Source organism: Emys orbicularis, chromosome 1, assembly GCF_028017835.1.
Source record: "Emys orbicularis isolate rEmyOrb1 chromosome 1, rEmyOrb1.hap1, whole genome shotgun sequence".
In the NCBI taxonomy this organism is placed as follows: domain Eukaryota; kingdom Metazoa; phylum Chordata; order Testudines; family Emydidae; genus Emys; species Emys orbicularis.
The window spans coordinates 77307231-77320238 of NC_088683.1; the positions used below are offsets into that span (position 1 = coordinate 77307231).

The following is a 13008-nucleotide window of genomic DNA, read 5'->3' on the forward strand; positions in this document are numbered from 1 at the left end:
AACACTTAGTGGTTTCTTTTATACTGTACAAAGAATTGTGTAAACATTAATAAATCCTTACTATAACCTCTCAGTACTAACTACGTGCCTCACGAGGGTAAATAATTTGCTCATGAACGTACAAGTCACTGGCAGGGTCAGAATTAGATTTCAGGAGTGCCTGACTTTCAGTCTGATGCTCAGTTTGTTAAACCTGTCTACATGTCTAAATAATCTGGAGGTGGGAGGAAAAAGTGATCTCTGAAATTAAATGGATCACAAGGATGTTGGGACAGACACAATGTGGAAGAACTCTTATCCAAAGGCTTTAGAAATCAGAGAATACAGAATATTGGGAAAATATTTGGTATCTTCTCTATTGACTTGTGCCCCCACTTTGCTATGTTTTAATGAAACTTGGATTATGAACAGTTATGAACAATACTTTCCTGGCTTTTTTCATATCCGTTTAGTTTAGTAAAATACACCTGGCCTGCAAACATGGTCTTATTTTGTATGTCTTACATAGAATTTTTTTAGTTAATTGTAACAGCAATATGAGTAGCTAATTAAAATGAAATCACTCGAGTATTTGAAAAATCTTTTCTCTTAGTTTTTTTTCTTTGCTCTACTTTGTAAAGCCACTAATGCCAATATTTTTGATCAGTTTTTTCATCTTTACAGAAGATGCTGCTGCATTCTCTATTTTTTTTCTAATCTGGACTAAATTAATTGACCTTGTATTGGAGCTTTAATTTTATGTGGCATTCCTGTGGCTTAAAGTGAAAAGCAGCATTAATTTTTAAGTAAACTGTACCAGTGATTCATGGCGAGATCAATGATAAAATGGTCAAGTATGTTGTCCAATTATTGTCTAATATTGACTGTGTTCCTTTTTGTGAGATGCCACCTAAACTGGAAAAGCAATTAATCTGTTTATTGTGGTGCTTGCTTTATACATCTCTTTATCGTTAACCTGAAAATTTTGCCTATACAGGTCTCCAAGTTAGCTGATGTTATGGTGAAATACGGTGTGAAGAAAGGAGATTGTGTTGTCATCTACATGCCCATGATTCCACAGACAATGTATACCATGCTGGCATGCGCAAGAATAGGAGCCATACATAGCCTCATTTTTGGTGGATTTGCATCTAAAGAACTTTCTAGTCGCATTGATCATGCAAAGGTAACAAACATTTAGAAAAACAAAGCCCATCGTAAATTATAGAAAATAATTGATTGCAGATCAATTGCTTTTTCCAGTGATTGTTATATTTCCCCTTTTATGGTAAATAGACCTGTTTTGTTGACAGTACATAGTATCAAAATGCAGATAGATCCTTATGCAGAGTGTTATATTTTCATAGCAGATACTGAGTTTTAATTTTTTGACCTTTAAAAGTATGACTTTTTATCATGCTGCTCTCTATGCTTAGAACAAACATCCTCCAGTGTGGCAACTAAGATTCTGCGAACTGCCTACCTTGTACTTCTCCTTTTTGTTTGTTTTCCATCTGTCCATATTATGTTGTGAGCTATTCCGCTGCAGAGTATGTTCAAGTACACTATGTGGTTATAAAGTATCATTCATGTCTGACACTATATACTGTAAGTAATACCTAGCAATTTCTATTACAAATGAATAGTGCTGCTCAATTTTTTTAAAATTTTGATGATTTATTTTGTGGGAATTACAGTTGGAAAAGAGAGGGGGCAATCACAACAATTTCTTGAAATTTTATTTCTGCTTTTTCAGCAAGCTAGAGGCATGAATTTTAAGCCTCGGATGCTACTGATTGGCAAAATTATGTGGTGAAAAGAACCAAGTAGGAGTGCAAAACCTTAAGGTCAATTTATATAATAGCACAGAGCTAGCATTTTTCATTTTCATAGTACTTTGCAAATATTAGCTAATTAATCCTAATGGTCCTTCTCTCAAAAAGAGAACACAGTATATAATTATCCCTATTTTACAGATGAGAAAACAGAGACGGAGGTTAAGTGATTTATCCAAGGCCACACAGCAAGTCTGTGGCAAACCAGGCATAGAACTAGGAGCTGCATGCCCTGGGTTCTGTGCTAGATTATGCTGTCATTTGTTTTAAATTTGAAAGGCGAATCTAATTGAACTATGTTTTATTCTCTTGATGAATTTTGCTTTAGCTAGCTTGCATGTTGAACAAACTGATGTGTAATGAAAGGGTAAGACGAGGTGAGCCACATTCATACTGAAATTTCAAGATTTGTCCAGATTTCAGAACTCCGTACAACTTTTTAAAAATTTAGTACAAATTATATTAGACTATTTTAAAGCATATGCATTTAATTAATTGTGTAGTAGATGGCACTGTGCTGAACTCAAAGTTAGTAAGATATTCTTTAGCAATTGCCCCAGTTAGTACTATAATTTGTGCTTATTGAACATTGAGGTACCAAACCTCATGTTGGTTTGATATGGTAGAAAGAGTCGCATCTTTGGAACAGAGCTCAATCTGGGAGAAGTTCTTTTGGAAGAAAGGTCACAATTTAGATCTTGTCAAAAGACCCCAAATGTAAGTAATAACAAGAACTTTCTATTGGATATAGAAAAGTACAGATATAGTACCAGTTTGCCTTAATTTGTCTTGAATTTTAAATAGCTCTGGGAATGCTGCATAGACCATGATGATTGTTAGTCTTCTCAGATATTGACTGTGCTATGGACATTAGTTAATTGAGATGAAGTGATATGGAATGGGAGTACAGGCATTTGTTGTAACCTCATCTCACTTGAAGTGGAGCATATATATACTTCACTACACTGAAATAAGATGGCCAATTTTCTGATGGCCATTAAATGTCTGTTAGATCTTAAACACACTATTTGTTTTGGCATCTTATTTTAATACTTCGAAAAATTTAAAAGGAAAACTGCAAGGACACTTAAAATATGATGTGGTCGGATGTACAGCTTACAGATGCTGTGCTTTAAGTCACTGAAGCCTCTTGAGGTATGTCTACATTGCAATTAAACACCCATAGCTGGCCCATGTCAGTTGACTCCGGCTAAGAGTCTGTTTAATTGCGGTGTAGACATTCAGATGCAGTTTTTCATTTTCAACCCATTTTAGCATGAAATGGGATCTTCACTGTATCTCAGAGAAGCTTCTTCCAAAAATAGTACTTGAACAAAACCCCGTCCCAAAATCATCATCTTTCCTGTCACAGCTAGGGGCACAGGGCTGGGTGCCAGTAGAGAGCAGATTCTGGTCACTGAATGTCAGCAATCAGGGCCTGCAGCAGAGCTAGTCTCTAGGCAACCTCATCAGTACAGCTGGGCTGCAGCAGGCTGCCTGACTGGCCCCATTCCCTGTTTGGCTGGAGAGGCCAGTAGGCCAGCTTTTAGGCCAATAGCAGTTCGCTGGCTGCTCAGTGCTCATGTCTGTCAGTGTGACTGCTTCTGTATTATCTTCCTGCCTTGCCTCGGTCCTGCCACTATCTTGAACCTCTCTGCCTGCTTTCCTGCTTCCTCCAGCTTCTGACCTCTGGTTTGACCCTTGGCTCCAGCTTCTGCCTCTGCCTCTGACCCTAGTCCCAGGGTCTAACATTGGTCCTGATGCCTGACCACTAGACTTGAGACTTTTTCCAACCACTAGGCTAGCCTGCCCTCCTGCTGGTTGCCTGACACCGATATACAGACCTACCAGCAGCAGGGGGGGTTGCCACTACTCTCCTTGCATCATGAGTTCCTCAGCTCTGCTCCACCAGACCACAGGGGGATTGGAGTGACCTGTTCCTGGCCCAGGGCAGGAGCAGGCTATGTCTGGCAAATGAAGTGGAAGGGACTCTGTGGCTTGGGGCTCCTCTCCAGGTGGTGATGCATTCCTGGGCCTACCTACTCACAGGGGCTATTACAGGGAAAGGGAGTGCCCGGGCACTCATGGGGAGGAGCAGGCATGGGGAGGGGGTTTCCAGGCCCAGCTATTCACAGGGGCACTTATGGTTTAAAATAAACAAAAGGAATTACTTCTTCACATAACACACAATCAAACTGTGGAACTTGTTGCCAGGGGATATTGTGAACTATAACGAGGTTAAAAAAAGCATTAGATAAGTTCGTGGAGGATAGGTCTGTCAATGGCTATTAGCCAAAATGGTCACGGATGCAATCCCATGCTCTGGGTGTCCCTAGCCTCTGACTGCCAGAAGCTGGGAGTGGATGACTCGGCATGGATCAGTAGTGATTGCCTCTTCCATTCATTTCCTCTGAAGCATCTGGCATTGGCCCTTGTCAGAAGACAGGATACTGGGTTAGATGGACCTTTGGTCTGACCCAGTATGGCTGTTTTTATGTTGGGGGTGGGGATGGGGGAAGGGAGATGCCTTACAGTCCTGGGGGAGCTGGTCAGGAGGGGGGCCACTACTCATGAGTGCAGCCTCTTGTTCCCTGTGGCCTATCTGTGCAGCAGTTGGTTGTCTTGGCAGGCTCCCTGCCTGTCTCACTCCCTCACTGTGCAGCGGCAGCAGCCACCAACAGGACAATTTAACCTTCCCTGCGCAGGCATGCTGAGGAGGTCTGTGGGGTCTCCGAGGAGGGAGCCGTGTCCAGAGAATTCAAGCCGGGACAAAGTCAGAGTAGAAACCGGAAAAATACAAATACTGGATTTTTCAAAATCCAGGAATTTTACAGAGGTTTTTGGTGGAAAAAACAAAAATAAGGGACCCGATTTATTCTGAACAAGATACTGTTCTTGCACACAGATACATCTATAAATGGCTACTCCTGATTATCATCATGATGATCGGACCATTTGTGTGATTAGGCACTAAGATGATGAGCCTGGCACTTAAGAGATATGGTTGCCTCAGAATAATGGCAGCCCAATCTTATGTTTAAAGAACTATTTATTTATTTTTGTAATACATGTTTTTTAAAAAGTCCACTCTTCCATAGATTTTAAAAGCAACTGTATATACCTTTATTACCCACTCTTATAGTATGATTAAGGCTAAGATTTTGTCACAGATACTTTTAGTAAAAGTCCAGACAGGTCATGGGCAATAAAGAAAAATTAATTGGAGCCCTTGGCATGTCCGCGACTTTTACTAAAAACATCCGTGACAAAGTGGGGAGCTACAGAGTTCCCACACCGCCTGCAGCGGCCGGGCAGCTGCAGGGGCCCCGACTCGGAGCTCCAGGGTGGCAGGGAGCTTTGGGGTCCCCCCGCTACCTGCAGCGGCCAGGAGCTGCGGGGTGGGTCCCTGCTGCCCGTGGTGGCTTGGAGCTGCAGAGGGCCACCTCAGGCAGTGTGGGTACCCACAACTCCCGGCCACTGCTGGTGGCGGGGGGACCCTGCAGCTCTCAGCCGCCACGGGCTGAAGTCACAGAGGTCTCATGGATTCTGTGACTTCTGCAATCTTCGTGACAAAATCATATCCTTAAGTATGATCTATCTGCTTTTATGTAGAATGTTACAGAATACCTGACTGCAACTCCTCTTCAGTCCTATCTCATATGGATTATATGCCCACACAGTGGCAGCTAGTCCGGCTAGTAAAACTATGTAAACATTAGTCTTCCCTCCTGCCCCCCCGCCCTTAAAATTTCCCGCCATTGCACTACCACTAATGCAGCTCCACTAGTGGAAGCAACAGAGGGCGTGTAGTATTGCCAATCCCAAATTATGAGTCAGATCCACAAAATCATGAGCTTCTTAATGTGAGGGTTCTGTTCATTGGTCTTCTGTTTTCTAATCCTTTAGATCATTCTCTATTCATGTTTTCATGCTGTTCCCCACATGCATGAGGGCTAGAAACTTACTAAAAAAAATAAAGCTGACATGCTCATGTGACAACTTTACTCCAGAACAACAAATAATCACAAGTCTTATGGTAAAAGTGCTTAGTGTAGCTCAGATAGTAGTAGCAGTAGTAAAGTCCATTTATTTATGTCTGAATAGTGGTGACAGCATAGAATTTTCAGAAGCCTTTTTGAGGCATTCTAACTTTGCACACTCAGCAGCTGACTTCCCAATGATCTGCCACATACGATCCACCCATCCATCTCCTTGCTGGTCATCCCCTACTATGATGACCCAACACCATTCCTTCCATAATAACTTCCTTGCATTATTTCTATTTCTATGCCTGATGTGACCAAAGTACATAAGTTTGTGCCTGTTGATTTCTGAGAGCAGATTCCACTTCTCTTCAGTAATATTTTTAAAATAAGCATTTGTTCTCTTCCATCCAGGAGATGCACAAGTGTCTTTGCTAGCACCACATTTTAAAGACTTTAGTTTTCTTCTTGTCAGCAGTATTAGTTTCCAAGGAATCCCATGCATAAGTCATTACGAAAAAAATAAGCTTTTTATTTTTCTCATAGCAACTTATGGATGTGAATTCTGGGAAACTAATGCTACTGACAAGAAGAAAATTGAAGCTTTTGAAATATGGTAGAACAGATGCTGGATTTCAATCATTGTTTCATTTAATCTGGCTGAGAGCAGATATGGATGACAAGATGGTTAAAGCACTGGTGCCGTCTGATGCCCTGTCTGTACTAACGCTGCCGTTTGTGTAATATATATTACAAACACATACATAATAACACATTGCATAAATATTTAAAAAAAATAAAGTATCAGCATATAAGTAAGCTTGAAGGTTATGAAACTTTCAAATTTTGATTTTTTTAAAGAAAATTGATTTTATTCAATTTTAAAAATCTTGATTATCTGTGAAAGTCCAGAGACAAATTGGACAGTAGGAAGGCAAGATGGGATGCATTGGGGACAAGCAGGAATGTGTGTAGCCTACACTGAAGGTAGTAAATGGGGATTTCAGAGGGAAGAGGGTTTGCATATCCCTCTCACCTCAACATCAGAAAGCAGGACTTATTCTGTTGTTGAGGTTATTCTGGTCAAAAAGAGAGAGATGACAAATGCTGAACTTATTTTTTTTTAAAAGCTCATTTAAAAAAGATTTTTAATTTTTTTTAACTCAAACTAATTAATGAATTTCCTTTACTAACAAATTTGGAGATGGTACACTGTATTATTCAGACATAAGAAAGCTATTCAATTCCCATTCTAAGTTCAAAGCACAACGCATCCGTAACTATAGAGTTGGGGCCACTGCCTCCATCATGAGATTTCTGGTAATATACACAATAAACTAGCTTGGTCAGTTTGTGAGATTGCACAATACAAACTAAGAGCACTCATGTTGTGCTTATAGTTTTTTCAGAGGAGAGAAGATTGGTTCTGTTCTAAATAAGATGAGTCTGACTATTAGTTGACTTTTACTTCTTGGAATAGGACTAATATAAATTTGGTTTAGTTAATTTTTGGAGTCAGGGTCTTGGAAGTTATGTCAAAACATTTTGTATATTGTTGTAAAGTCAGAGGTGCCCTGACTTTAAATTGTGCAGTTTAATGTTCTCACTCCCAGTGTAAGTGAAGAGTACGTCATCTAAACAATCATTTAAAAAAATATACAAACTTGTATGTGTGAAGAGTACAATGTTCTCTTAGAAATGAAGTAAATGTGTGTACTGTGTGTAAGGGCTTTATATACTGAATAATTTTATGGCAAACATTTTTTATATTCTATGATCCTCTTTACTTTAGCCCAGACTTGTTGTAACTGCAACTTTTGGGATAGAACCAGGAAGGAGAGTGGAATACATGCCGCTTCTAGAAAGAGCACTGGAGATGATACAGCACCAACCTGAGAAAGTTCTCATATACAGTCGACCTCACTTGGTAAACTTATGGTTGTTCTTGCTTATTAACTTTTTACATGTCTTCTTGGTGTCCTTTTTTTTCTTTTTTAATCAAATATGCTTTGCTGTGCATTTTAATTGAGATCTTTTGTGTCATGAGATTTAAATTACTTTTAATTAGCTAGTAGAGCTTCTGTGTCTGAGAGATTAGGTATACTACCTTTGTTCAAGGTATCCATATGGGAGACTGGATGCTGAATATCTTTTGAGCCACTGTCTTTTATTCCATCTGATTAAATTTCATTGAATATTTCCGTGTTTCTTGGTGTATAGGGAACTGTTCCTCTAGTCTCAGGTCGTGACCTTGATTGGGATGAAGAAATAGCAAAAGCCAAGCCTCATGATTGTGTTGCTGTTCGTTCAGATCATCCACTTTACATTCTTTATACGTCAGGAACGACTGGCTTGCCCAAGGTAGGGTACTATCTTTAGTATTAATATCTGTGACCAAACTATTTTCTGTTCCATATCAGAGAGCATTTAATTGAAAGGCTGAAAATGTTTGCCAAAGCTCACCACAGTGAATGATAAGCATTGTTAGAACTGCTTTGATCTCATTTACTCGCATTTCATTACTTTAACTTTTTAAGATTTAAAGTTCATTGTCTTCCAATAAATCATATTAGTGGATCTGAATGTGAATGACATAAAATAAAATGCATTCTAATCTAAATATTTGTTTAATATAAATTCTTTAGGAGAAGGGACATATTTCTTATCTATGTATGCACCCTCTATATTATCAGTGTGATATGTTTATATAATAATTTAGTGATAGGTTGGTCAACAGTGTTTACTTTGTGATCACTTGTTTATTTTATACTGAATAAAGGAGGATCAGATAATAGTCCATGAATTTTAACTGGAATCAGGTGTAATGTTGACTAGTTCCATCTTCATATGCTCTTTTTTTTTTTTTTTTAATGGAGGAAGTTGAGATTGAATAAGGTTAGACAACTAAGGCAGCGTATGCTTTGAAGATTTTAGCTTTTCAAATTCAGTCAGTTATATATCTTTAGAAGAATTCTGATATGCTGAGCAGAACACAGAATGCCCCAAACTTTTTTCTTGGCTACTTTATTGCTATATTAACATTTTTTCCTGTGTTCATTTGTATATTTTTTCCAATTCCCCCCAACCCAACCCCCAGGAACTTTAGCCAAAAACTTAAGATATCCAAGAATTAATGAAAATTTTACATTTTGTCTGCTGTCCCTCATTATTTTAAGATTAAATGTCAAACCTGTTTCACCTTTGCCTGTTGGCTGACTCGTGCTAAGATCAGTCTGAAACTGTACACTACTAAAGCAGTAGCCCATAGGGTTTGTGTTAGAACTTTCTTACCGCAAAGGAAAGGAGTATTTCTTCAGTAAAATGTCTGAAGCAATACTCCATTTAATCACATATGATGCAGATTTAAGTGTCTTCTCAAACACAGTAAAAAGGTCTCCCCTCATGGGAGAGCGGGGGGAGGGTGGAGGAAGCATCTAAAAGACTGTCTAAGTGGAAAGCCCATTATATCTTTGTGGAAAACAGACACTTAATATCTGTCAGTCTGTGAGTTAATTAACTCTTTCTGGCCCTATGTCACCTTTCAATGAGACATTTCTCCTCCCTTGGTGTTCACACCTCAACTGCTAGAAGAGGGCCTCATCCTCCCTGATTGAGCTAACCTCGTTATCTCTACACTGATTCTTGCCTGCATATTTATACCTGCCTCTGGAAATTTCCACTACATTCATCTGACGAAGTGGGTATTCACCCACGAAAGCTTATGCTCCAATACGTCTGTTAGTCTGTAAGGTGCCACAGGACTCTTTTTCGCTTTTTACAGATCCAGATTAACACGGCTACCCCTCTGATACTTAATATCATGACACTTAACTCTAAACTGTTTTTGGTTTACCGATTCTAGGGAGTGGGAGATGGGTGGGAGTAGGGTAAGGGCATGTCAGTGAGAAATCTGGGTCCAGAGGTGCCAGCTATGTGCTTTTCCATCCCTTTCACTTGCCCCATTCTGGTACTGCAAAAACTTTTCTATATCGTAACAAGTTGGAAAGAGAGCTCTGTAGTGCTGGTGGCTGGGTGTGGTCAGTGGAATACATAATGGATGGCCTGGTAGGTGGAGGAAAATATTGAGTGAGCAGAACCCGAGATAAATAGCTAAAAATACAATTGCACAACAAGAAGAAAACCAAATAAGACGGAGACATGGGGGCAGAGAACAGAAAAGAAAATCTTAAAATAGAGGCAATGACTGGCATGAAAGGACATAGGTTGAGAGAGGGGGAAGGGATTCCCAGGTGCCTATTCATCTTGAGGTGAAATCCAACTAAAAAGGCTAGGAACGCTACCTACTCTCAGTGACTAGGAGCTTTTCACAAACAGATAGCAATCCAGTTAATCAAAGCACAGAGGAGTCAAATGCATGATGCTTCTTTTGGAGAACTACAATAAAGTACTTAGATGAAATGGCAAAGTTATTTGTGGGGTATTACAGCTAAGCTTATATAAGTAGGTGCCCATAGGTCCTGTGATCCCCACTCTTCCAAAATTTCTAGCAACTGCTGTGCTAACTGCATCCCAGAAGCAACTTTTAGATGTCAATAGAGTTGGCCAAAACTCGTAATTTCCAGTTAGGGGGAAATTTCCACTTTTTGAAATTTGATTTAGTTTTGATTCAGACCGGAATAAAACCTTTTTTTCAAAATTTCCTGCAACCCACACATTCTATTTAAAATTTTTGCTTTGAAAACTTCGATACATGATGTTTCCAAAATGAAATAGGCTCCCCAGGACTCTGCCACTAGTGTATGAAATTGATCGTGATTCTTGTCAGTTTTTCTTCTGCCCTATGCTGTACAGCACTGGTGAAATAGCAGCCAGATAGCCAATCTGTCAGACTCAGTATATTTTTGTGAAACATTCTGGGCTCAATGAATCAGCATTTTCCAGTGAAAGCCTGTGTGGTTGGAAATTTCTCAATCAGCTCTAGTTCTCAACGTAACTGACTGTGCAAGATGCTGTTGACAGCAAAATATATATATATAATATTCCATAGCATGGTGCTTATGTTCTGTTACTGAAGAGAAGCAGAGGATTAATTTCTGTACATACTTGCATTAAATTTTCTTTTATTTTAAATTTTTATAACTTTTGTTTGTAAATGTGTGGAAAACTGATGTTAAAGAGAGGATTTTAGCTGGGTGATGGTTGTGTTCTTTAAATAATTGAGATCAGAACAAAAAATTAGATCTATCTTTTGAACTGATCCTCCAGGTAATAATGCAAAAGTTAATTTTAATCCGTACTTGGGCTTTCTTCAATGGGACTACTTGTATGAGCAAATATTTGTAGGATTGGGCTGTTATATTATTCTGATGTGGCAGGGATGTCAAAGTTGAAGTTAGACAACTTTAAATATTCTAGCTAATTTATAGTAATGAGATTTTTTTAATAGAGATTTAATGTGTGTTTGCATTTTAAGTGATCTTAATTTTAAATTACTTCTCACTTAGGGTGTTGTTAGACCAACAGGTGGCTATGCGGTTATGTTGAACTGGACAATGTCAGCTATATATGGACTCAGACCTGGAGAGGTAAGTGCTATTTAAATTGTAGTTGCATGTTTTAAAACTTTTTGGAACTCCTTTTTTGTTTAAAAAAAAAAAACTGAATTCAATTTTTATTTTATTTTAGGTATGGTGGGCAGCTTCTGACTTAGGCTGGGTAGTTGGCCATTCCTACGTTTGTTATGCACCTCTCCTGCATGGGAATACAACTGTTTTGTATGAGGTAAATGCTTGAAAGAGACACAATATCTTTTATTGGACTAACTTCTGTTGATGGGATGTACATGTGTTGGAGCTACACAGGGCTCTAATTCAGGTCACTGTTATCACTGTTTGACATTTTATCATCTTAGTGCTATGTTTAGATGTGTTGCTTTTTAAAATTTCTGAGACTACTTCAAAATAGAATTAACTGAACCTAGCATGAACCCTAATCCTGCACAGACTTACGCACCTTAATCATATACATCAGCGGTTCTCAAACTTTAGCAACCCTCCCTCTACAACTTCTTTGTTTCGGTCTTCACCGAGAAGTCTGAAGGAACGCCTAACATAGTGAAGGGGGTAGGGTTAGCAGATAAAATAAAAAAAAGAACAAGTTAAAAATCACTTAGAAAAGTTAGATGCCTGCAAGTCACCAGGGCCTGATGAAATGCATCCTAGAATACTCAAGGAGCTAATAGAGGAGGTATCTGAGCCTCTAGCTATTATCTTTGGAAAATCATGGGAGACGGGAGAGATTCCAGAAGACTGGAAAAGGGCAAATATAATGCCCATCTATAAAAAGGGAAATAAAAACAACCCAGGAAACTACAGACCAGTTAGTTTAACTTCTGTGCCAGGGAAGATAATGGAGCAAGTAATTAAGGAAATCATCTGCAAACACTTGGAAGGTGGTAAGGTGATAGGGAACAGCCAGCATGGATTTGTAAAGAACAAATCATGTCAAACCAATCTGATAGCTTTCTTCGATAGGATAACGAGTCTTGTGGATAAGGGAGAAGCTGTGGATGTGGTATACCTAGACTTTAGTAAGGCATTTGATACGGTCTCGCATGATATTCTTATCGACAAACTAGGCAAATACAATTTAGATGTGGCTACTATAAGGTGGGTGCATAACTGGCTGGATAACCGTACTCAGAGAGTTGTTATTAATGGTTCCCAATCCTGCTGGAAAGGCATAACGAGTGGGGTTCCGCAGGGGTCTGTTTTGGGACCGGCTCTGTTCAATATCTTCATTAACGACTTAGATATTGGCATAGAAAGTACGCTTATTAAGTTTGCGGATGATACCAAACTGGGAGGGATTGCAACTGCTTTGGAGGACAGGGTCATAATTCAAAATGATCTGGACAAATTGGAGAAATGGTCTGAGTTAAACAGGATGAAGTTTAACAAAGACAAATGCAAAGTGCTCCACTTAGGAAGAAAAAATCAGTTTCACACATACAGAATGGGAAGAGACTGTCTAGGAAGGAGTACGGCAGAAAGGGATCTAGGGGTTATAGTGGACCACAAGCTAAATATGAGTCAACAGTGTGATGCTGTTGCAAAAAAAGCAAACATGATTCTAGGATGTATTAACAGGTGTGTTGTGAGCAAGACACGAGAAGTCATTCTTCCGCTCTACTCTGCTCTGGTTAGGCCTCAGCTGGAGTATTGTGTCCAGTTCTGGGCACCGCATTTCAA

General features: G+C 39.2%; 1 protein-coding gene across 1 annotated transcript in view; it reads left to right on the forward strand.

Moving 5' to 3' along the window:
* ACSS3 (acyl-CoA synthetase short chain family member 3) overlaps positions 1-13008 on the forward strand; it is a 141179-nt gene that overhangs the window by 35623 nt on the left and 92548 nt on the right. The window contains exons 3-7 of the mRNA XM_065423450.1: positions 977-1165; positions 7590-7724; positions 8018-8158; positions 11263-11343; positions 11444-11539. Of these exons, the coding sequence (XP_065279522.1) occupies positions 977-1165; positions 7590-7724; positions 8018-8158; positions 11263-11343; positions 11444-11539 (642 nt within the window). The remainder of the gene's footprint in view (positions 1-976; positions 1166-7589; positions 7725-8017; positions 8159-11262; positions 11344-11443; positions 11540-13008) is intronic.